Genomic DNA, 25262 nt, shown 5'->3' on the forward strand with positions numbered 1-25262 from the left:
TTAGGGAGAAAAAAATCTAATTGTGGCAACAAAACCAGATATTTTTAGCCATTTTTCTAGTGACTATTAGTGAGTATTTTAGCAAAAGGCAAACCGACTAACAAGTTGGAGGACGACTTAGGAAAGACATGGAAATATATATTTTTTTAAATCTCTTTGGGGCAACAAAACCCGATATTTTCAGCCATCTTTCTGAAAACAAATACAGAAATGTTACTATTTTTTCTGGAAACAAAACCAGATGCTTTAGCTGTAGCCATTTTTCTGGTGACAAAACAAGATTATTTTAGTCAAAGTCAGACCGATTAACAAGACAAGTTTACTGTGCTATTTTTCTGCGAAATAAACTTGAATGATTTAAAAATTTTGGCTCACGACTTGATGATATGGGAAAAAAAAATTCCATATCAACTCACACATGCTTATTCCAAATCATAATTGATGCAGAGGTCCTGAGCAGAACCAGCAGACAATAACCAACATTATGTTTCATGTTCATTGGAAATTCCCCCGACAGCTCGTACAGCAAATGAATATGTTTGTCTTGATACAAGGAATAACGTTAGCTAACTTAGCATCAACTTAAGACAATGATGTTGCCTAGCTAGCTAGGACTTCACTTACATCTCTCATTCCTCGCTGCTTCTTCCCTGCTGCGGGCAAATAACTTTCTGATATCCATCTAGGAGTTACAGTTTGAGTCAAATCAAAATCAAAATAATATAATTAACAAATTGTTGTTGGCTAAAGTTACCTACCTCGCAGTGATTCGCAGCCTCTCTCTCAACTGAAGTCTCGATCCACACGTGAATAAATTACCCTATTAATTAGCCATATGCTCATTGTTACGTGGAGTGAATACAGTAGCAATCAATTACCATACTAAGTAGTATGTGTGCTGTAGTCTATGGTATGTAGACTTAAAACTCTGAAGCGTTTTGTTTTTTTTATTGGTGAAATTTTTACTGTGCCCCAGTGTTGATCTGTCTGGCGACGCCACTGTTCAGGGGACCCAGAATTCCTAGTAAAGGCCCTGGATACATATATCCAGTCTCAATGTGCCATCTTTTTTTATTAGCTTCTAGGGATTTAAGTATCTTTCCAACACCTCTCTTTCTTCATTCCTTGCTTGTTTAAATTTTGACCAATCACGCGGCGTCAACAGACAAAAGAGCCGACTCTCGAACAGGAAAACGAGGGCTTCTTGCTGCAGAAAAAAAAAAAAAAAGCCCCACGCAAAGACAGAACCCCACGCCAGGAAATAGGCGAGGGAGGCCCCAGAACGCACATTGCAGTGAGCAGACCGCAGAAACTGCTTGACTCGAATTAACGCCTTGCCTTCGAGTACATCAGTCCCACTCCACCCATGCGGCAGTTCCGTGGACCGGCGGCGTTGAGGTCACACTGACGGACGACACGCGACGGAGGCGGCGTGGGGGGAGAAGACGTTGATGCGGTGCTACCGGACCAAGCTGTCGGCGTGGACCGCTGTGTTCGTGCTGGTGCTGTGCTGGTTCTACGTGTACCCGGTGTACAAAGTCCCCCGTGATAAGGACGTGGTGGACGAGGTGCTGAGGCAGGGGGACGTATGGAAGAAGAACCAGACGGGCATCGACTTGTACAGGTACGCCATTGGCTTCATTTGCGGCGATGCTATAAAATGGAAACAAACAAGCATTTCCCTCTTCATGTGTGCCGATAATCCCCATCCACTTGTAATTAGATTATAAACTTTACACTTGTTTGCGATAAAGGTGAGTACAATAACCACAAAATAACTGGGTCGTCGCATTTCAACAGTCAGAATCGATAAATATGAACGTCCACGATTCTTGATACTTATGCGTTTACCATGTACCAATTATCATTCACCAGCATTAAAAAAGCGTTTCCAAGCGACAGAAGTGTGTCTCAAAACTGTCTTTTCTTAGCACTTATGGATAAGGATGCACATCATTAGGCATTTATCAATACAATATTGTTTATCGATACCGGTATTCATCTGAATTATTTTACCGCCATAAAAAAAAGTGTTTCCAAACGACAGAAGTGTGTCTCTAAACTGTCTATTCTTAGCACTTGTTTGTAGGGATGTACAGTGGGGCAAAAAAGTATTTATTCAGTCACTGATTGTGCAAGTTCTCCCCCTTAAAATGATGACAGAGGTCTGTAATTTTCATCATAGGTACACTTCAACTGTGAGAGACAGAATGTGGAAAAAAATCCAGAAATTCACATTGTAGGAATTTTAAAGAATTTATTTGTAAATTATGGAGGAAAATAAGTATTGGGTCAACCATTCAAAGCTCTCACTGATGGAAGGAGGTTTTGGCTCAAAATCTCATGATACATGGCCCCATTCATTTTTTCCTTAACACGGATCAATCATCCTGTCCCCTTACCAGAAAAACAGACCCAAAGCATGATGTTTCCACCCCCATGCTTCACAGTAGTTATGGTGTTCTTGGGATGCAACTCAGTTTTCTTCTTCCTCCCAAACACAACAAGTTGAGTTTATACCAAAATGTATACATGGATGATACAGCAGAGGATTGGGAGAATGTCATGTGGTGAGATGAAACTAAAATAGAACTTTTTGATATAACTCAACTTGTTGTGTTTGGAGGAAGAAGAATACTGAGTTGCATCTCAAGAACACCACACCTACTGTGAAGCATGGAGGCGGAAACATTATGCTTTGGGGCTGTTTTTCTGCTAAGGGGACAGGACGATTGATCCGTGTTATGGAAAGAATGAATGGGGTCATGTATCGTGAGAATTTGAGCCAAAACCTCCTTCCATCAGTGAGAGCTTTGAATGGTTGACCAAATACTTATTTTCCACCGTAATTTAAAAATACATTCTTTAAAATTCCTACAATTTGAATTCCTGGATTTTTTTTTCACATTCTGTCTCTCACAGTTGAAGTGTACCTATGATTAAAATTACAGACCTCTGTCATCATTTTAAGGGGGAGAACTTGCACAATCGGTGGCTGACTAAATACTTTTTTGCCCCACTGTGTATCATTAAGTATTTATCGATACGATATTGTTTATCAATACCGGTATTATTTTACCAGCATAAAAAAATAAGTGTTTCTAAACGACAGAAGTGAGTCTCTAAACTGTCTTTTCTTAGCACTTATGAATAGGGATTTATCGATACGATAGCCTTATTGACATTCTTATTTGATACCGGTATCTATCTAGATTCTTGTCGGTAAGATGTTTAACTGATGCAAATAAAGATGATAACAACATGCATTTTTAACACAAGTTTTATTGGCACAAGTGGTTAACATCTCACAGCACAGAAATATTTTATCAACACCTGATATTTACGTCTTAAACGTTTTTGCGATAAAGATGAGTACAATAACCACAAAATAACTGGGTCGTCGCATTTCAACAGTCAGAATTGATAAATATGAATGTCCACGATTCTTGATACTTATCATTTACCATGTACCAATTATCATTCACCAGCATTAAAAAAGTGTTTCCAAGCGACAGAAGTGTGTCTCAAAACTGTCTTTTCTTAGCACTTATGGATAAGGATGCATATCATTAGGCATTTATCAATACAATATTGTTTATTGATACCGGTATTCATCTGAATTATTTTACCACCATTAAAAAAAAAAGTGTTTCCAAACGACAGAAGTGTGTCTCCAAACTGTCTTTTCTTAGCACTTGTTTGTAGGGATAAAGAGTGGGGCAAAAAAGTATTTAGTCAGTCACTGATTGTGCAAGTTCTCCCCCTTAAAATGATGACAGAGGTCTGTAATTTTCATCATAGGTACACTTCAACTGTGAGAGACAGAATGTGGAAAAAAAATCCAGGAATTCACATTGTGGGAATTTTAAAGAATTTATTTGTAAATTATGGAGGAAAATAAGTAACTCAACTTGTCGTGTTTGGAGGAAGAAGAATACTGAGTTGCATCTCAAGAACACCAAACCTACTGTGAAGCATGGGAGCGGAAACATTATGCTTTGGGGCTGTTTTTCTGCAAAGGGGACAGGACGATTGATCCGTGTTATGGAAAGAATGAATGGGGCCATGTATCGTGAGATTTTGAGCCAAAACCTCTTTCAATCAGTGAGAGCTTTGAATGGTTGACCAAATACTTATTTTCCACCATAATTTAAAAATACATTCTTTAAAATTCCTACAATTTGAATTCCTGGATTTTTTTTTTCACATTCTGTCTCTCACAGTTGAAGTGTACCTATGATTAAAATTACAGACGTCTGTCATCATTTTAAGGGGGAGGACTTGCACAATCGGTGGCTGACTAAATACTTTTTTGCCCCACTGTGTATCATTAAGTATTTATCGATACGATATTGTTTATCAATACCGGTATTATTTTACCAGCATAAAAAAATAAGTGTTTCTAAACGACAGAAGTGAGTCTCTAAACTGTCTTTTCTTAGCACTTATGAATAGGGATTTATCGATACGATAGCCTTATTGACATTCTTATTTGATACCGGTATCTATCTAGATTCTTGTCGGTAAGATGTGTAACTGATGCAAATAAAGATGATAACAACATGCATTTTTAACACAAGTTTTATTGGCACAAGTGGTTAACATCTCACAGCACAGAAATATTTTATCAACACCTGATATTTACATCTTAAACGCTTTTGCGGTAAAGATGAGTACAATAACCACAAAATAACTGGGTCATCGCATTTCAACAGTCAGAATCGATAAATATGAATGTCCATGATTCTTGATACTTATGCATTTACCATGTACCAATTATCATTCACCAGCATTAAAAAAGCGTTTCCAAGCGACAGAAGTGTGTCTCAAAACTGTCTTTTCTTAGCACTTATGGATAAGGATGCATATCATTAGGCATTTATCAATACAATATTGTTTATCGATACCGGTATTCATCTGAATTATTTTACCACCATTAAAAAAAAAAAGTGTTTCCAAACGACAGAAGTGTGTCTCTAAACTGTCTTTTCTTAGCACTTGTTTGTAGGGATGTACAGTGGGGCAAAAAAGTATTTATTCAGTCACTGATTGTGCAAGTTCTCCCCCTTAAAATGATGACAGCGGTCTGTAATTTTCATCATAGGTACACTTCAACTGTGAGAGACAGAATGTGGAAAAAAATCCAGGAATTCACATTGTAGGAATTTTAAAGAATTTATTTGTAAATTATGGAGGAAAATAAGTATTGGGTCAACCATTCAAAGCTCTCACTGATGGAAGGAGGTTTTGGCTCAAAATCTCATGATACATGGCCCCATTCATTTTTTCCTTAACACGGATCAATCATCCTGTCCCCTTACCAGAAAAACAGACCCAAAGCATGATGTTTCCACCCCCATGCTTCACAGTAGTTATGGTGTTCTTGGGATGCAACTCAGTTTTCTTCTTCCTCCAAACACGACGAGTTGAGTTTATACCAAAATGGATACATGGATGATACAGCAGAGGATTGGGAGAATGTCATGTGGTGAGATGAAACTAAAATAGAACGTTTTGATATAACTCAACTTGTTGTGTTTGGAGGAAGAAGAATACTGAGTTGCATCTCAAGAACACCACACCTACTGTGCAGCATGGGGGCGGAAACATTATGCTTTGGGGCTGTTTTTCTGCAAAGGGGACAGGACGATTGATCCGTGTTATGGAAAGAATGAATGGGGCCATGTATCGTGAGATTTTGAGCCAAAACCTCTTTCCATCAGTGAGAGCTTTGAATGGTTGACCAAATACTTATTTTCCACCATAATTTAAAAATACATTCTTTAAAATTCCTACAATTTGAATTCCTGGATTTTTTTTTCACATTCTGTCTCTCACAGTTGAAGTGTACCTATGATGAAAATTACAGACATCTGTCATCATTTTAAGGGGGAGAACTTGCACAATCGGTGGCTGACTAAATACATTTTTGCCCCACTGTATATCATTAAGTATTTATCGATACGATATTGTTTATCAATACCGGTATTATTTTACCAGCATAAAAAAATAAGTGTTTCTAAATGACAGAAGTGAGTCTCTAAACTGTCTTTTCTTAGCACTTATGAATAGGGATTTATCGATACGATAGCCTTATTGACATTCTTATTTGATACCGGTATCTATCTAGATTCTTGTCGGTAAGATGTGTAACTGATGCAAATAAAGATGATAACAACATGCATTTTTAACACAAGTTTTATTGGCAAGTGGTTAACATCTCACAGCACGGAAATATTTTATCAACACCTGATATTTACGTCTTAAACGCTTTTTCGGTAAAGATGAGTACAATAACCACAAAATAACTGGGTCGTCCCACTTCAACAGTCAAAACCGTTAAATATGAATGTCCACGATTCTTGATACTTATCATTTACCATGTACCATTTATCATTCACCAGCATGAAAAAAGCGTTTCCAAACAACAGAAGTGTGTTTGTAAACTGTCTTTTCTTAGCACTTATGGATAAGGATGTATATCCTTAGGTATTTACAGTATCAATACAATATTGCAGGGGTCACCAACGCGGTGCCCGCGGGCACCAGGTAGCCCATAAGGACTAGATGAATAGCCCGCTGGCCTGTTCTAAAAATAGCTCAAATAGCATTACTTACCAGTGAGCTGCCTCTATTTTTTAAATTGTATTTATTTACTAGTAAGCTGGTCTCGCTTTGTACGACATTTTTAATTCTAAGAGAGACAAAACTCAAATAGAATTTGAAAATCCAAGAAAATATTTTAAAGACTTGGTCTTCACTTGTTTAAATAAATTCATTATTTTTTTTTTTACTTTGTTTCATGTAACTTTCAAAAAGACAGTTTTAGAGAAAAAATACAACCTGAAAAATAATTTTAGGATTTTTAAACACATATACCTTTTTACCTTTTGAATTCCTTCCTCTTCTTTCCTGACAATTTAAATCAATGTTCAAATAAATTTACTGTTTTTATTGTAAAGAATAATAAATAGATTTTAATTTAATTATTTATTTTAGCTTCTGTTTTTTCGACAAACAATATTTGTGAAATATTTCTTCAAACTTATTATGATTAAAATTCAAAAAAATTATTCTGGCAAATCTAGAAAATCTTAAGAATCAAATTTAAATTTTATTTCAAAGTCTTTTGAATTTATTTTAAAATGTTTGTTCTGGAAAATCTAGAAGAAATAATGATTTGTGTTTGTTTGAAATATAGCTTGGTCCAATTTGTTATATATTCTAACAAAAGGCAGATTGGATTTCAACCTATTTAAAACATGTCATCAAAATTATAAAATTAATCTTAATCAGGAAAAAATACTAATGATGTTCCATAAATTATTTTTTAAATTTTTTCAAAAAGATTCGAATTAGGTAGTTTTTCTCTTCTTTTTTTCTGTTGAATTTTGAATTTTAAAGAGTTGAAATGAAAAATAAACTATGTTTTAAAATTTCATTTAAATTGTTTTCCTGTTTTCTCCTCTTTTAAACCGTTCAATTAAGTGTTTTTTTCATCATTTATTCTCTACATTAAAGGAAAACAAATGTACGACGGAATGACAGACACAAATTCTCATTTTTATATATATATATATATATATATATATATATATATATATATATATATATATATATATGTCTTGATTGGATTATCCAGAGAATAGTGCTCGATACCGTGGTAGAGCGCAATGAAACAGATCTGTAGAGATGAAGTAGTCTTGTGATTTTTTTTCCCAAACCTACATATATATATATATATATATATGTATAGATTTATTTATTAAAGGTAAATTGAGCAAATTAGCTATTTCTGGCAATTTATTTAAGTGTGTATCAAACTGATAGCCCTTCGCATTAATCAGTACCCAAGAAGTAGCTCTTGGGCTCAAAAAGGTTGGTCACCGCTGCTCTAAAATGTCTTTTCTTAACACTTATGGATAGGGATTTATCGATACGATAGCTTTATTGACATTTTTAACACAAGTTTTATTGGCACAAGAGGTTAACATCTCACAGCACAGAAGTCTTTTATCGTAACCTGATTTTTAAGTCTTAAACGCTTTTGCGGTAAAGATGAGTACAATAACCACAAAATAACTGGGTCATCGCATTTTAACATTCAAAACCGATATATATAAATGTCCACGATTCTTGATACTTATTACTAATACCGCCATTAAAAAATAGTTTTTCCAAATGACAGGTGTGTCTCTAAATTGTCTTTTCTTAGCAATTATTCATATAGATGTATATCATAAGGTATTTATTGATACGATAGCCTTATCGATATTGTTTATCTATACCGGTATTCATCTGTATTCTTATCGGTACTATGTGCAATTCATGCGACTTTCCGCATTGAATTGTGTTTTTAGTGAACCTGGGGCTTCACGGTGGCAGAGGGGTTAGTGCGTCTGCCTCACAATACGAAGGTCCTGAGTAGTCAGGGTTTAATCCCGGGCTCGGGATCTTTCTGTGTGGAGTTTGCATGTCCTCCCCGTGAAAGCGTGGGTTCCCTCCGGGTACTCCGGCTTCCTCCCACTTCCAAAGACATGCACCTGGGGATAGGTTTATTTGCAACACTAAATTGGCCCTAGTGTGTGAATGTGAGTGTGAATGTTGTCTGTCTATCTGTGTTGGCCCTGCGATTAGGTGGCGACTTGTCCAGGGTGTACACCGCCTTCCGCCCGATCGTAGCTTTGCATCGACACCTGAATGAATGTGACAGCGCACGTTTATCATAATCACGGCAGTCAGCTGGATAAGAAAAAGTCCCGACAGCAGTATCATTTGTCCAGAATTTTAACTGTCCGCTTGGAACGACCCAAAAACAAACCGGTACCCAAAAATACCTGTACTCGGTATACATCCCTATATATGAAAGTAATGATGGTTAGTGTGCACACTTCTGGAGGTTTGCTGCATGCCTTGGTAATGCACAGTCCTTAGGCTTGTGGTTGTGGATCTTCTCCCTCATTTCTGCAGCGAATACTTTGACGTAGTTTTACCTGCACCCTGTGATTCTTTTGTTGACAAATTAAACTGCAAACTCAAATCAAGCATTGACTACGCGAACAGCAAAGAATGTATAATGCCACAGTTAACAATGATAGAAGTACAATTTGTTTCAACTGTAATTGGAAACAATAAAAATACTCCAAAGTCCTTTTTGTCAAATGTGATTATATACGCCGCACTCCTACAGACTCCCTTTTGTGAGGAGTTTGCAGACCACTTCGGCGGAAAACTAAATCTTTTCACAGAACTTTTAATCCATGTGTCTGTTTTTACCTGAGGAAACACTGCAGAGTTTTGTTCCAGGCAAATGCTGAGATGCTTCATGGGTTTTTTTCCACAATAAAACCCACCATGGCTTTTTGATTCAATTCCAACCTGATTTTTTTTAGAATGTTTAATGGATCTTCAGAAAGGATATTTTAAAGATCTTACATTTCCTGTTTCAGACAGGAGTCCTTCCCACTGCCTTTAAAACAGCAGCGGTGAGGCCCATGCTAAAGAAGAACAATTTAGATGCTGAGAATTTGAATAAATTTGGACCTGTTTTAAACTTAAAAATGTAAGAAAAACTTGTTAACAACTATGATTTTTGTTTTTAAATAAATTTAATATTTTAGAAAAGTTTTAGTACGGGTTTAAAGTGAACCCCAGCACAGAGACGGTGAAATTGTAAATCCTAAATAATTTAAGGTTGAGTGCTGATTTACAAAAACTGTCAGTCTTGGTGCTGCCTTTGATCGAGAAGATCACCTCTCTGATACTGTTCACAAAGGGTTCACTTCCTATCTCTCAGACAGAAAATTATTGGTAAGAATGGATATAAGCTCCTCAAAGAGCCGTGAAATCACATGTGGTGTCCCTCAAGCATCAATTTTAGGTCCTATTCTTTTTTTAATATTTCTACGATTCCCCTTGACAGTGTCATCAGGAGACATGGAAATATTTTTCCACAGGTATTCTGACGACGGACAGCTGTACATTTCCATGCCTCCTGATGATACAGGACCGATTGATACTATTTTTCATTAGATATTCATTTCTGGATGGCAGATAATCGTGTGCACCTTGGCCCTGAGGCTCTGAGAGACCCATAAAAACTACAAGCATTGTCCTTGACTCCATCACGCCGAGTGAAAAAGCTGGGTGTTGTCTCGACTATGAGCTTAGTTTTATACTAAGTATTTTGGCCTGGGCAATATTATTGATTATATCAATAAATTCAAGTTTTTTGTTGCAGACGATTTTAAAAAACAAAAAAAAAACAGTTTTTTTTCTCTTGCACTGGCATCCTATATGTCCCCAGTAGCTTCCACCCTAGCCCTGACAACACGTATTTGAGTTGTCGATTATATCTGAAAAGTTTGTTTAAAAAAAGGTAGCTGTGCAACAAACTTCCTCTATCTGTAACCACAATGGGTAAATGCAATTTTTTTTGAGACGCAGACGACTGCAACAACAACAAACTCCAGCTAAAAAGCAGCTTACTGTGGTGTTATCATTTACTCCAGGTGCCATGTACTGTATGATAAGAAAGAAGCACTGTGGAGAACGACTGATTACTGGTGCATGTACAGTGGAACAGCCTGTGTTTATACATTTACTAAATTTATAGAATCATCTTAATTTTTTACTTGATTATTTATTTGCATGCAATGTACAATAACCCCGCCTTCCGCCCGATTGTAGCTGAGATAGGCGCCAGCGCCCCCCGCGACCCCGAAAGGGAATAAGCGGTAGAAAATGGATGGATGGATGTACAATATTCAATTTTATTTACAGAAATATCGTATTCAAGACGGAAGTTTTAAGTTATTTATTTATTTGTATGCAATGTGCAATGCTAAATTTTTGTCAACAGAAATAATTTGTCCAAGACAAAAGTATTGCCTCCCTGAGGAAGCGCCTAATGTAGTTCTTTGAAAATTATTACATAAAAAGTAAAATTTATATCTGGTCTAAAAAGAACAACACTATACAAATTTGAATTTTATTAAGAGTAAAATGCAGGGTATGCAATGTCATATTAAACTACTATTTTTTGATAAAATTAAATAAAAACCTGTGTTGAATTATCACTGTCATTGGTATTCTTTGGTGTTGGATTAATTGTAAATAAGCTATCTCATTTTTATTCAAATATGATTGTTTGCTTATGCTTTGTGTTCGACAAACTGAAAAGAAACAGAACTTGGCATTAGAATTGAATTTAGGTTGACCTTCCATCCACAAAGAGGAGTTTGTAGATGAGACAGAGCAGCACAGGAAGTTACTGTATCTTTTGTATTTGCATGTGTTATGTTCTCAACAACAATTGCATGTCTCAATTGAACCAAAATTCAGCTGCACGTGTCCTGATAAAGACCAGTTTTAAAGTCATTGTACTGGCTCCATGTGTTTCAGGATCAATTTTAAGGTTTCTGTAGTTTATAAATGCTTTTATGGTATTGGGCCTTCTTAACTTTCAATTTGCTTTTATCCTAAGAATCCCACAGACCCTGAAACCCTCTGGCACTCGTCTGCTAATTATTCCAAAAGTCAGGACACAAAGTCACGAGATGGCATCTTTCCACTATTATGGCCCCCGTCAATGGAATGGTTTGCCGGAGGACCTCACGGCTGCAGAGAAAGTTCATGTTTTTAAGAGCGGGCTTAGGACCCAACTTTTTTTAATTTAGCTTTTACTTAACACATTTTTTGATCGATGAAACACACTTAAAATCCTTTCATTTTCTTAAGAATCGCCGATAGGTCGTGAGTTCAATCAAAGACTATAAAAATGGTACCCATTACCTCCCTGCTTGGCACTCAGCATCAAGAGTTGGAATTGAGGGTTAAATCACCAAAAATAATTCCCGGGCGCGGCCGCCGCTGCTGCTCACTGCTCCCCTCATCTCCTAGCGGGTGATCAAGGGTGATGGGTTAAATGCAGATAATAATTTCGCCACACCTAGTGTGTGTGACAATCATGGGTGTTTCAACTTTAACTTTAACTTATAACACGCTGTGCCTAATGTTCGTATTAATTCTGGTTGTGTTTACTGACCTCGAAGCAATTTGATTTGGTACATTGTGTAATGCTAAGTGGGACTAGTAGATGGAGATGCGCGTGGACTGCAAGTTGACACCTGTTCAATAAATTACGCTAGAGACATACCCGTAAGCAAGCAATACCAAAATGTTGATGTTTCATTGAGAATATAAAACATTACACACAGCGCTCAAAAATCTGTCAAAGTCTATTAGTGCGACTTTGGTAAGCTACAAAGCCGCACCGCTTGATGAAACATGGAGCATAACGGCTACCGTTGTCAGACGTACTGTGGGTCAACATACGGGCATTATTATGGTGTATGTATAAGGACCCCAATTGGCATCTATTAGGAGACATATTATCTGGCGTTTTGTTTTGCAGTATTATGCAAAACCAACTTTTCTTTCCTAATGATACCTGCTGATGTGTATTTGGGATCTGCATAAGTCCTGAAAATGTGTGCGCATCCACCATTGTAGTCAGCACTATTGTGATTAAGCTACTTCTTTGTCTCTATCTTCTTGTTGTGGGGCATTCATCCTTCGCTGTTGCCATTTCCAATATAAAGTAGCATACAGTTTTGACTTAAATCTGTCAGTAGACTCGCTGTGGAAGCACTAAAAACTACCGGTGCAACAAAGATGGCAGGGAGCAGACGCTGTCCAAGTGGAGCCACTTAAATACAGTATGATCGCCCACAAAACTGCGCATCCTGAAGAGACGGTCAGAAAGCGGCTTAAAGACCGTCTATAAAACATAATCAATGCAACGTTTTGACACAAAAAAAACACCATTACATGTTATGTACACCACCAGGAAGTGTTTTGAGCCCTTAAATGCGCCTTACAAGCTGGTGCGCTTTTTGTATGAAAATTGACCTGCTCATCGGCATTACGCCTTACAATCCTGAAAAATGTGGTAACATTTACAAATGTTATTGAAGTCATTCATACTTTACCTTTTGGTTTTATTTATACTAGATTGTATTTAGTTCTATTTATTTATTATATATATACTGTAAATATATTTAACTTCATTTGTTTTACCCGTAAGTTATTCCTAATCATAGTTTTTACTATTTGTACACATTTTTGTTTTAGTTTTACTTTCCAATGTTCCTCGGAGCGCTTTGCATTAGGCATTATATTGGCCTTGGTTGTGGGAGAGTTTTTTTCCAACGTCCTATTGGCAGTGGGCCGATAATCTCCTAGTGCAGACGTATAGTAGTATTTCTTCACTTGGCTCCTCTACTCAGCCATGCATTAATTTGTGTGTGTGTGTGTGTGTGTGTGTGTGTGTGTGTGTGTGTGTGTGCGTGCATGTACAGTGGGGCAAAAAAGTATTTAGTCAGCCACCGATTGTTATCATTTTAAGTGGTATAACTTGCACAATCGGTGGCTGACTAAACACTTTTTTGCCCCACTGTATGTGACGGATGATGGGGGGAGGTGGGTGATCACGGCATTGTTTTTAAGTATGTAAAGCACTTTGTGTTGCATTTATTTTATGTGTGAAAAGCGCTGTCATGAATTTACAATGCATTTTCCTCATCCCTCCACAACAGGAAGATGCTGCGGGATTGCTGTGATCCCCGGAAGCAGTTTGCACTGACTAAGGAGGTTGCGGCGCTGGGCAAGGTGCTGTGGTACGATGGCGAGTTTTACTACTGGCACACGGTCAACAACGAGACGCACTCGCTGTTTGTGCAGGTAAGCTGCATATTTGGTTTTTGAGTACAGGCCTGTTTGTCGACGCTCCCCATCCCCCACAATGGAGGCAGGGATAGTGTTGGCCGACAGTCAATAATGTCATATATGCAGTTGGACTTAAAGATAAACGCAGTATGTTTCGGTTCTGAGTACCGTTTTTGAAAATCCTACTCAGTGTGACCCAAAATGGATGTTCCTGCATGCACACCGGAGTGGAAAAAAAGATCCCTGTGGGAGCTTTTTTGTTGGGTTTTTTTTCAGATAAGGCTCTTTGCTCTATTTTTGCATGCTTCCACAACGGTGTGTGAATCTGTGGCCAGAATTATGCAGGAGGTTTTGGCCGTGGAGTGGAATCGCACTATTAAACCAGAGGGGCCTCAGAGGGGTGCGCTAATTTCCTGGTTGTGGGGGAGAAATGCGATGAATATCTGACCCTAATTTGCAGGCGCGAGCTGTGTATGCTCATTCATGAAGGATGGGGGAGGGAAGGTAAAAAGAAACGGAGATAAAAGCTTAAAAACATAACCTGGTCGGAAATTCTACTGATAATGAGTATGAGTTGTGTTCAAATTCAAAGCCACACAAACATTGCTGTAGTTCTGCTTAAAAACACTTAACTCTGCTACTAAATGCACTGTAGTTTTTTGGGCTAATGTGTACTACTGTAGTGTAGTGTAGTTCATACTAAGCCATAAATAGCAAAAAATCCAGGCACTAAATAAACATACAGTGTTTAATACAAAATCCTCCTGAAAGTTGAGGTGTTTAACATCTTGCTAGGTGTTAGAATACCAACCTAAATACAAACCCCGTTTCCATATGAGTTGGGAAATTTTGTTAGATGTAAATATAAACGGAATACAATGATTTGCAAATCATTTTCAACCCGTATTCAATTGAATGCAGTACAAAGACAAGATATTTGATGTTCAAACTCATAAACTTATTTTTTTTATTTGCAAATAATAATTAACTTAGAATTTCATGTTTGCAACACGTGCCAAAGTAGTTGGGAAAGGACATGTTCACCACCGTTTTACATCACCTTTTCTTTTAACAACACTCAATAAACGTTTGGGAACTGAGGAAACTTAATTGTTGAAGCTTTGAAAGTGGAATTCTTTCCCATTCTTGTTTTATGTAGAGCTTTAGTCGTTCAACAGTCCGGGGTCTCTGCTGTCGTATTTTACGCTTCATAATGCGGCACACATTTTTGATGGGAGACATGTCTGGACTGCAGGCGGGCCAGGAAATGCCCGCACTCTTTTTTTACGAAGCCACGCTGTTGTAACACGTGGCTTGGCATTTTTTTGCTGAAATAAGCAATTAAGTCCATGATAACATTGCTTGGATGACAACATATGTTGCTCCAAAACCTGTACGGACCATTCAGCAATAATGGTGCCTTCACAGATGTGTAAGTTACTCATGCTTTGGGCAGTAATACACCCCCATACCATCACAGATGCTGGCTTTTGAACTTTGCGTCGATAACAATCCGGATGGTTATTTTCCTCTTTGTTCCGGAGGACGCCACGTCCACAGTTTCCGAATATAATTTGAAATGTGGACCACTTTGCATCAGTCCATCTTAGATGAGCTCGGGTGTTGTTGATAAATGGCTTTCGCTTTGCATAGTAGAGCTTTAACTTGCACTTACAGATGTAGCGACCAACTGTAGTTACTGACTGATTTTATGAAGTGTTCCTGAGCCCATGTGGTGATATCCTTTACACACTGATGTCGGTTTTTGATGCAGTACCGCCTGAGAAATCAAAGGTCCGTAATATCATCGCTTACGTGCAGTGATTTCTCCAGATTCTCTCAACCTTTCGATGATTTTATAGACCGTAGATGGTAAACTCCCTAAATTCCTTGCAATAGCTCGTTGAGAAATGTTGTTCTAAAATTGTTCGACAATTTGCTTACAGATTGGTGACCCTCGCCCCATCCTTGTTTGTGAATTCCCTAGCATTTCATGGAAGCTGCTTTTATACCCAATCATGGCACCCACCTGTTCCCAATTAGCCTGCACACCTGTGGGATGTTCCAAATAAGTGTTTGATGAGCATTCCTCAACTTTATCAGTATTTATTACCACCCTTCCCAACTTGTTTGTCACATGTTGCTGGCATCAAATTCTAAAGTTAAAAAATGTTTATCAGTTTTAACTTCAAATATGTTGTCTTTGTAGCATATTCAATTGAATATGGGTGGAAAATGATTTGCAAATCATTGTATTCTGTTTATATTTACATTTAACACTATTTCCCAACTCATATGGAAACGGGGTTTGTAATATTCAAAGCCAAACTCAGTAGACATGGTCTAATGTCTACATGACACTTAAAATTGATAACGTATCATTTATACAGAAGGCACATTTGTGATTTAAAAAAGCAGGCCCCAACAAATATACTTACAAGCGTATTCAAAATGTAGTCATTTACGAACATGGCAGCAGTTTTGCTCAAAAACAAATTTTTCTGCTAAAAAAAATGCTGTACTTTGATGGTTTTTGCATGCTATTTTTATAATGTATTTCGGAAAATGCCAACCTAGCATAGTTATTTGTTAGTATGTGTAACTGGTCTGGTTCAGTCCCTTTTCCTGTTCCACCCAGAACTCGAACCTGGGTCATTCAGCATGTGAGACGAGCGTGATAGCCACCAAGCTAAAAGCCATACACATGGCCCAGCCACACAGGCCGGCGTCCTTTACACATGCTATCGTAAATACTATTCAAAGTCAAACTCAGCAGATAGGGGCCAATGTATATGTACAATTCATAATTTTCATTTGTACAGTTTGCATTTTACCTAACAGAGATTTTAAAAACCATGGCCCAAACGTTGCCAAATACATTTGTGTTCAAAATGTACTAATTCACAAACAGCAGCATTTCCGCTAAAACACATTATATGTGCTACGTTTTACTTATTGTTTGTGCGTACTATTATCCTAATGAGTCATACATTACCGTATTTTTAGGAGTATAAGTCACCTGCCGAAAATGCATAATAAAGAAGGGAAAAAACATATATAAGTCGCACTGGAGTATAAGTCACATTTTTTGGCGAAATTTATTTGATATAACCCAACACCAAGAATAGACATTTGAAAGGCAACTTAAAATAAATAAAGAATAGTGAACAACAGGCTGAATAAGTGTACGTTATATGACGCATAAATAACCAACTGAGAAGGTGCCTGGTATGTTAACGTAACATATTATGGTAAGAGTCATTCTAATAACTATAACCTATAGAATATGCTATACGTTTACCAAACAATCTGTCACTCCTAATTGCTAAATCCCATGAAATCTTATACGTCTAGTCTCTTACCTGAATGAGCTAAATAATATTATTTGATATTTTACAGTAATGTGTTAATAATTTCACACATAAGTCGCTCCTGAGTATAAGTCGCACCCCCAGCCAAACTTTAAAAAAACTGCGACTTTAAGTCCGAAAAATACGTTACTTTAACTTTAACATGTAACACAAGTGTTTAGCACCGTGTTAGTTGTTACCATTTTAGCATGCTAACCTCTATTCTATTCAAAGCCAGACTGTGAATAGGGTCAAATAGCCATTAAAGATTTGTCATTTTTCCTTTACACAATATGCAGTTTAGCAATTTGTGATTTAAAAAAAACAGGCCCCAAACATTGTCAAATACAGTTGTACTTATTTACAAATGCAAATAGGCTAAAAAGTGAAGTGAAGTGAAGTGAATTATATTTACATAGCGCTTTTTCTCTAGTGACTCAAAGCGCTTTACATAGTGAAACCCAATATCTAAGTTACATTCAAACCAGTGTGGGTGGCAGTGGGAGCAGGTGGGTAAAGTGTCTTGCCCAAGGACACAACAGCAGTGACTAGGATGGCGGAAGCGGGAATCGAACCTGCAACCCTCAAGTTGCAGGCACGGCCACTCTACCAACCGAGCTAAACCGCCTGTTTATTATTCTCCTACGAACACTATTTCGTTTAGTTGTGTGTACTATTTTCAAAACAAGTGATACAGGTAATATAAACATTTAGCACCAGGTTAGTAGTTAACATGTTAGCTTGTTGACCTAAATTGTATTCAGTCCAAAACACATGTTCTAATCAAATCAAATTAAACTTTATTCATATAGCACTTTTAATACACAGGCAAGTGGCAACACACAAAGTGCTTTACACAAAAAAAATTAAAGAAGAGAAGAAAACACAAACACACACACACGCACACACACACAGCACTATTGACAATAACGAAACAAACCATGGCATGGCTTTGAGGATTGAGGTTAAACGCCACTTTTGAGGCGTCCACAATGGGGAATAACTAATATTTATGCTGTCTAAAAATAGTATGAAACATAAAATTACATAAAACTATGTTTAAAAAAAATAAAAGTAATACATTGATAAGTTAATAAAAAACATAAAATTGAAAGAATGATAGTAGTAGTACTAGCAATAAAAACACAATAACAAAACAAAAACATAAGAGTTTAAAGTAATAATGGCCGTGCGCAATTCGAGGGTCCCTGGTTGAATCCCCACCTAGTACCAACCTCGTCACGTCAGTTGTGTCCTGAGCAAGACACGTCACCCTTGCTCCTGATGGGTGCTGGTTAGCGCCTTGCATGGCAGCTCCCTCCATTAGTGTGTGAATGTGTGTGTGGATGGGTAAATGTGGAAGTAGTGTCAAAGCATTTTGAGTACCTTGAAGGTAGAAAAGCGCTATACAAGTACAACCCATTTATCATTTAATAAAAAGTTTGAGTAAATACCATCCATCCATCCATTTCCTACCGCTTATTCCCTTTCGGGGTCGCGGGGGGCGCTGGCGCCTATCTCAGCTACAATCGGGCGGAAGGCGGGGTACACCCTGGACAAGTCGCCACCTCATCGCAGGGCCAACACAGATAGACAGACAACATTCCATCTTTCTTTTTCTTATTTCTTGTTCCTCTGTTGCACCGGTGGAATGAACTATGGGGAAAATAGTTGTTCGTAAATAAACATATGCTACCTTCTTTGCCAGGATTTTTTAATGTCAGCTGAAGTCAATGTTTGCAAACTTCATAAACCACTTGAAGGCAGTGAATGTATCGTTTGCCAAAATCCAGACATACTGTACTTTGTGGTAAAGGCCCTAAAACAGACACACTTCCTCATGCAGACCAAGGAATGAAGTTTGTGTGTGTGCATATATTTTGCACGCTAGGGTGGATCAAATGCAAATCGGGCAAAAACAAGTTGAAAACAAGAAAATTGGCCGCCTCAATGGACACGTTTCTCAACAGGAGCCATTTTCATCCTGATAAGATCAGTTTTTCCTCCGTGGCTTCAGCAGACACTTTTTAAGTAAATCTGCACGAGATTTGAGTGAAACCAGATGAGATGAACCCAAGATGAATGTGCTTTTTTTATGACGTCTTTCCAGGCCAACCCTCTGCAGCTCCCTCTAAAGAAGTGTGCGGTGGTGGGAAACGGCGGCATCCTCAGGCACAGCCAATGCGGACGTGACATCGATCAGGCCGACTTCATCATGAGGTTGTTTGATTCGCGTTAGACCTTGAAGCATGACGATAACTCAGGCAAGAGCTGCCTATGTGAAATAGCTGAAGGGCGCTTTGGGAGGAAAGATGGACTCCACTTGTGAAGCTCCTCTTATTTGAATGACAGTGGCTGCTTTGCATATTATCACTGCAAAACACTCCCCAGTTTGAATGGTTTAACTAACAAACTACACGCTTGTATCTTGCATTTCCGTTGCTTGATAATTATTGGTGTGCTTTTAGATATCATGAAGCACAGTGATTTGCATGTGTTTTCATTGCTGCCCTGTTTGGTTTTTACATTCAGGTGTAACCTTCCACCACTTTCCAAGGAATACGTGAAGGATGTGGGCACCAAAACCCACTTTGTGACGGCCAACCCCAGCATCATTGAGAAGAGGTGAGAACATACTATTCTTAACAGTGTCGTGTTCACATGTAAACTGTGTTGAAAAGGCCTAAGAACTTCCAATACTCGACAAAGATTTTTCTGCTTGTCGTAACCTTCATTCTTTATTTTGAATAAATGCACATCAACATTGAAATTGCACTTTCAACATGTGTGCATTTATAAATATAATCTCTCCACTGATTATCCGCTACACAAATCACGCACACACACTCTCATGTGCACTCTATTGCAGCAGTAGTGCAGAAACTATGTCCGTGTATTTAAAGCCCAACTTAAGAACATTCAGTTTTGGTTGACGTTGGCGGTGCCAGTGGACCAAAGCGGTAGTGTTTTGCCGGAAGAAGACCACCTTTCCCATTAGGACTAGCAGATAGAGGGTTAAACTGACATGGTTATACCACAATGATTCAGTATTCCTGATCTTTCCACATTAAGAACCTACATAACGCTATATTGCCAAAAGTATTTGGCCACCATTCGAAATGATCAGAATCAGGTGTCCTAATCACTTGGCCCGGCCACAGGCATATAAAATCGAGCACTTAGGCATTGAGACTCTTTGTACAAACATTTGTGAAAGAATGGGCTGCTCTCAGGAGTTCAGTGATTTCCAGCGTGGAACTGTCATAGGATGCCACCTTTGCAACAAATACAGTGAAATTTGGTGGAGAAGGAATTATTGTGTGGGGTCGTTTTTCAGGAGTTGGGCTTGGCCCCTTAGTTCCAGTAGAAGGAACTTTGATTGCTCCAGGATACCAAATCATTTTGGACAATTCCATGCTCCCAACCTTGTGGGAACAGTTTGGAGGGGCCCCCTTCCTTTTCCAACATGACTGTGCACCAGTGCACAAAGAAAGGTCTATCAAGACATGGACGACAGAGTCTGGTGTGGATGAACTTGACTGGCCTGCACAGAGTCCTGACCCGAGCCCGATAGAACAACTTTGGGATGACTTAAAACGGTGACTGAGAGCCAGGCCTTCTCAACCAACCTCTCCAATGCTGTTTTAGAAGAATGGTCGAACATTCCTAAAAACACACTCCACATCCTTGTGGACAACCTTCCCAGAAGAGTTGGAGCTGCAATAGCTGCAAAAGGTGGACTGACATCATATTGAACGCTATTGGGTAGGAATGGAATGGCACTTCAAGTTCATATGTGAATCAAGGGATTAGAGTAGGTTTTTATTGTCATTGCACAAGTACAACGAAACTGTGTTTTCAGCACAATCCCGTTCAAGATTAGAAAAAACAAACAGTGTACAGGCTTACAGAACAGGAACGCTGATGGGTCGCCACAAGGCACCCCGCAAAAGATGGGAAAAAGGTAAACGCTGGGGAAGGATGAGTAAAAAAATACAATCCAGACTGGGCTCCTAAGGTTTCTCAGTCTGGAGTGGGAAAAACCTCCATAGTAAAACATATACATCTCAAGATATGTAGCGACAGAGGGGATGGAGTGGGGAACCATGGAAGCAGGCCGCAGCTCTCAGGCGCTGCCCATCCTTCCATAACCCCTATGAGATTTGCGTCGAGGGCGTTGGATTGGGGATGGGTTATGTGTGTATGGCGTATATTTTTTTTGTGGACGCATGTGTGTGTGTAAGCCTGCAGTGTGTCTCTGTTCCGCGGCCTCAATGTCGTGCAGCCGATAAGTCCAAAGTCAACAACAGGTGTGTGTCTGTGAGAGACAAGTAGGGAGTCTGTTGTGTTTTCGCCGCACTGTCCTTCGGGAGAGTCTCGAAGTCAGGGAAACAATCCAAGTTAGAATGTTCTATATACGAGTGAAAATTAAATTTGCTTTTCACTCTAAATTGTCTATGACTGATTCTCAAAATCCTTCGAGGTAGACAGTCAGATGTGATCCAAATCACAAGAGTGTCCGCAGTTCTTCCCGCATCCTCCAATCATTTGTGGCAGCTTTAGGGTACTTTGAAGATTGCCAGCAACTTCCAATTTGTCGACACACCAGAGAAACGCTTACTCCAATCAGCAGATGTCCTGCTGTCATTATTCCGAATAGGTAGATATCTTCATGACCTCGACTGAAAAGGGTCGCCAGGAGCGCGGCACTCCTTCTTCTCCCAAGAGTCTGTCGTGTGTCCAGCAACAACTGCTCCGTCATGACAAGTACGTTCCCCCAAACCCAAGATCTTGTCAATTTTGTTGAGGCCAGTTAAATAATTCCAATGTTTAGATTTGGAGTGCAATGCAAAAAGGGGCAACAAAAAAGTTAAGACAAGAAAAAACAAAGAAGCAAGCAGGAGAGATAAGTGTGAGGAAAAGGGAGCGTCTGCCCTCGATGAGTGCCAGTGAAAAAGGCAGGTGGCCAAATACTTTTGGCAATATAGTGTATCTACTAAAACATTTATTCTGTGGTTCATAACATGGGACATCTATCCATCCAGCCATTTTGTACCGCTTATTCCCTTTGGGGTCGCGGGGGTACTGGTGCCTATCTCAGCTACAATTGGGCGTAAGGCGGTGTACACACTGGACAAGTGGCCACTCATCGCAGAACATGGGACATGTCATCCATCTATTCATTTTCTACCACTTATTCCCTTTTTTGGGGTCGCGGGGGGCGCTGGCGCCTATCTCAGCTACAATTGGGCGGAAGGCGGTGAACACCCTGGACAAGTCGCCACTCATCGCAGAACATGGGACATGTCATCCATCCATCCATTTTCTACCACTTATTCCCTTTTTTGGGGTCGCTGGCGCCTATCTCAGCTACAATTGGGCGGAAGGCAGTGAACACCCTGGATAAGTCGCCGCCTCATTGCAGAACATGGGACATGTCAGTGTTAAAAAAACTGCCAAAAGAGGTTGGGCTATGAGGATAAATGTAAAGGTAAAGAAATAGTGTAGACATGCACACAATTGCAGAAAATATAGTCTTGAGTTTCAAAAAATGTTCCCGGAGTTTGTGTGGTAGCACTTCATGCTGATCGAAATGTTCCCTTTTTTTTTTGATCATTTCATCGCTTCACGGTGGCAGAGGGGTTAGTGCGTCTGCCGCACAATACGAAGTTCCTGCAGTCCTGGTTTCAAATCCAAATGGAGTTTGCATGTTCTCCCCGTGAATGCGTGGGTTACCTCCGGGTACTCCGGCTTCCTCCCACCTCCAAAAACATGCACCTGGGGATAGGTTGATTGGCAACACTAAATTGGCCCTAGTGTGTGAATGTGAGTGTGAATGTTGTCTGTCTATCTGTGTTGGCCCTGCGATGAGGTGGCGACTTTTCCAGGGTATACCCTGCCTTCCGCCCGATTGTAGCTGAGATAGGCGCCAGCGCCCCCCGCGACTCCCAAAAGGGAATAAGCGGTAGAAAATGGCATTTCCCCAGTCATGAGATCCCATTGTCATGAGTACATAATGAAATGTCTCCATTTTAGATTCCAGAACCTCTTGTGGTCCAGAAAGGCGTTTGTCGACAGCATGAAGGTCTACGGTTCCAGCTACATGTACATGCCGGCCTTCTCCACGAAGCCCGGCACGGTCCCGTCATTGCGGGCCGCCTACGCCCTGGCGGACTCCTCGTCCAACATCACCATGCTCTTCGCCAACCCGGACTTTCTGGGCAGCGTGGGCCAATTCTGGAAGGCCCGCAACGTGCATGCCAGGCGTCTCACCACGGGGCTCTTCGTGGTCAGCCTGGCACTGGGGCTGTGCGAGGAGGTGACCGTGTACGGCTTCTGGCCCTTCTCGGTGGACCTCGCCGAGCAGCCCATCAGCCACCACTACTACGACAACATGAAGCATAACAGTTGGTTCCACGCCATGTCCGAGGAGTTTGTGCAGCTGTGGAAGCTGCACAAGAGCGGAACGCTGCGCATGAGGCTGGGACACTGCCCCCAACAGGAGCAGGTGAGCTAGGGCACAGCGTTGGGAACCTTCTTACTTAATGCCAACATCAAATATTCATACATTTACGTATCATGTCTCCATCCGAGCCTCTTGGGATTCATTAAAGTGAAGGCGGGGGTTGTTACTGTGTCTTCTTGGCATATGGGCCAGCTGAACCAAAACCCCCAATCGTCAAACAGAAGGCAAGGAGGAGCCGAAGGAATTGTGCAATCCCTATATGAGGACAAAGGGGTGCATGCAAGGATTTATTTTTGCTAGTTTTGTTTAGCTCTGATGCCAAATGAGGTTTCTAGGTTAACATGGATGGCCAATCAAGTCAATGGAAGCGATGTCGCGTTGCCTTTTTGGAATGTAATTTCCATAATGCAATAGGAAACCCGTAAAGCACAAATGCCACATAGACATCATATTGCTTCTTGCAAATGCTTTAGGGGGAATTGCACTTTTTTTTTTTTACATTTTGCTTATTAATCACAATCCTTATGTGAGACAAGAACACTTTCTTTTTTGTGTGCGTTCTAAATGGTGAAAAACCTCTAGCAAGAGGTGTGGATTCACCTGAAGGAATCAATAAAAAACTACCTATCCATCTATAAAGCCCTCTAAAAAAATACCAACGTTTTATATGCATGCTGTAAGTATAATGTAACGTTTTAACACTGGCGCATTGATGACAACATGTAACATTTACAATATTTTGCCCATTTAAAAAAAAATACCGAAACTTCTTTCCTGGGTGCGTTCGCAGAGCGCAAAACAATTGCGACTTCCATCAACAACATCAGGAGCACTTTTTGTGTTTTCCACCACTAATCATTGCAGAATTTGTGAGAGACGACAACCACTTTACTGAATATGCGGAGGAGGAGCTTAAAGTGTTCGTTTTCTTTTTAAAAAATCCATATATTGTTTGAATATTTAAAACCTTAGATTAAATTAGCTTTTTCATTTTGTGGCCCTCAGTGGAAGACGTTTAGACAACCCTGTTTTACAAGCTGGAATCTTAAGCAGTTCCAGCTCTAGTGAAGCACCAAGCTGTTGTCCTACCATTAGCTTTTAGCACGAGTGCTATACGCTTAATCAAAAACATACTCAGTTACTTACAATATCTGCTGTCATCATGTCAACTGATGGGATGGTTGTATCTTTCAGCCCAATACTTCAGCATCAGCATAGTCCTCAGGTAAAAAACATTTAGTTTTCTAAGCATCGTTTTCGGGTCTAAGTTGAGAGACGCTATCCACTAATTTAGTCGGTCCGGAGTTTTGACTAGTAGCGTGTAGAATCTTAAAATTGACTAACTTCTCCTCTTGTGGTCACAACCATTTACTATACTATAAGCTCGTATTAACTTTTAAAACCTCGGAGGTAAAAGTTTCAATCAATCAATCAATCAATTCAGAACCTGTTGTAGTTACCTAGTGGCGGGAGGAGCAATATGAGTGTATGTGTTACTACGCCAGAAAAGTAGTTCCTTGACAATACAGTAATCATTTCGCTATAGCTTGTTTAATGCAGGTCACAGCATGTAAATAGAGCGTTGTTGCCAGGTTTTATGTTTTTTTAGAGTGCTGTATGGATGGATTAGATAAATCCCCTTTACATGCATTGGTAGCCGCCTCTTGCCAACGTTTTTTTTACTATTTAGAATGCAAAGAAAAGAGAAAAAGATGTGA

At 39.4% G+C, this 25262-nt stretch overlaps 1 protein-coding gene across 1 annotated transcript in view; it reads left to right on the forward strand.

The window, feature by feature from the left end:
• Positions 1-1032: 1032 nt before the first annotated feature.
• Positions 1033-25262, forward strand: part of st8sia1 (ST8 alpha-N-acetyl-neuraminide alpha-2,8-sialyltransferase 1) — a 25506-nt gene continuing 1276 nt past the window's right edge. The window contains exons 1-5 of the mRNA XM_061912228.1: positions 1033-1624; positions 13599-13743; positions 19189-19298; positions 19611-19703; positions 23115-25262. The exon at positions 23115-25262 is cut by the window's right edge and continues 1276 nt beyond it. Of these exons, the coding sequence (XP_061768212.1) occupies positions 1452-1624; positions 13599-13743; positions 19189-19298; positions 19611-19703; positions 23115-23595 (1002 nt within the window). The 5' untranslated portion in view covers positions 1033-1451 and the 3' untranslated portion in view covers positions 23596-25262. The remainder of the gene's footprint in view (positions 1625-13598; positions 13744-19188; positions 19299-19610; positions 19704-23114) is intronic.

Source organism: Nerophis ophidion, linkage group LG10, assembly GCF_033978795.1.
Source record: "Nerophis ophidion isolate RoL-2023_Sa linkage group LG10, RoL_Noph_v1.0, whole genome shotgun sequence".
Taxonomy (NCBI): Eukaryota; Metazoa; Chordata; class Actinopteri; order Syngnathiformes; family Syngnathidae; genus Nerophis; species Nerophis ophidion.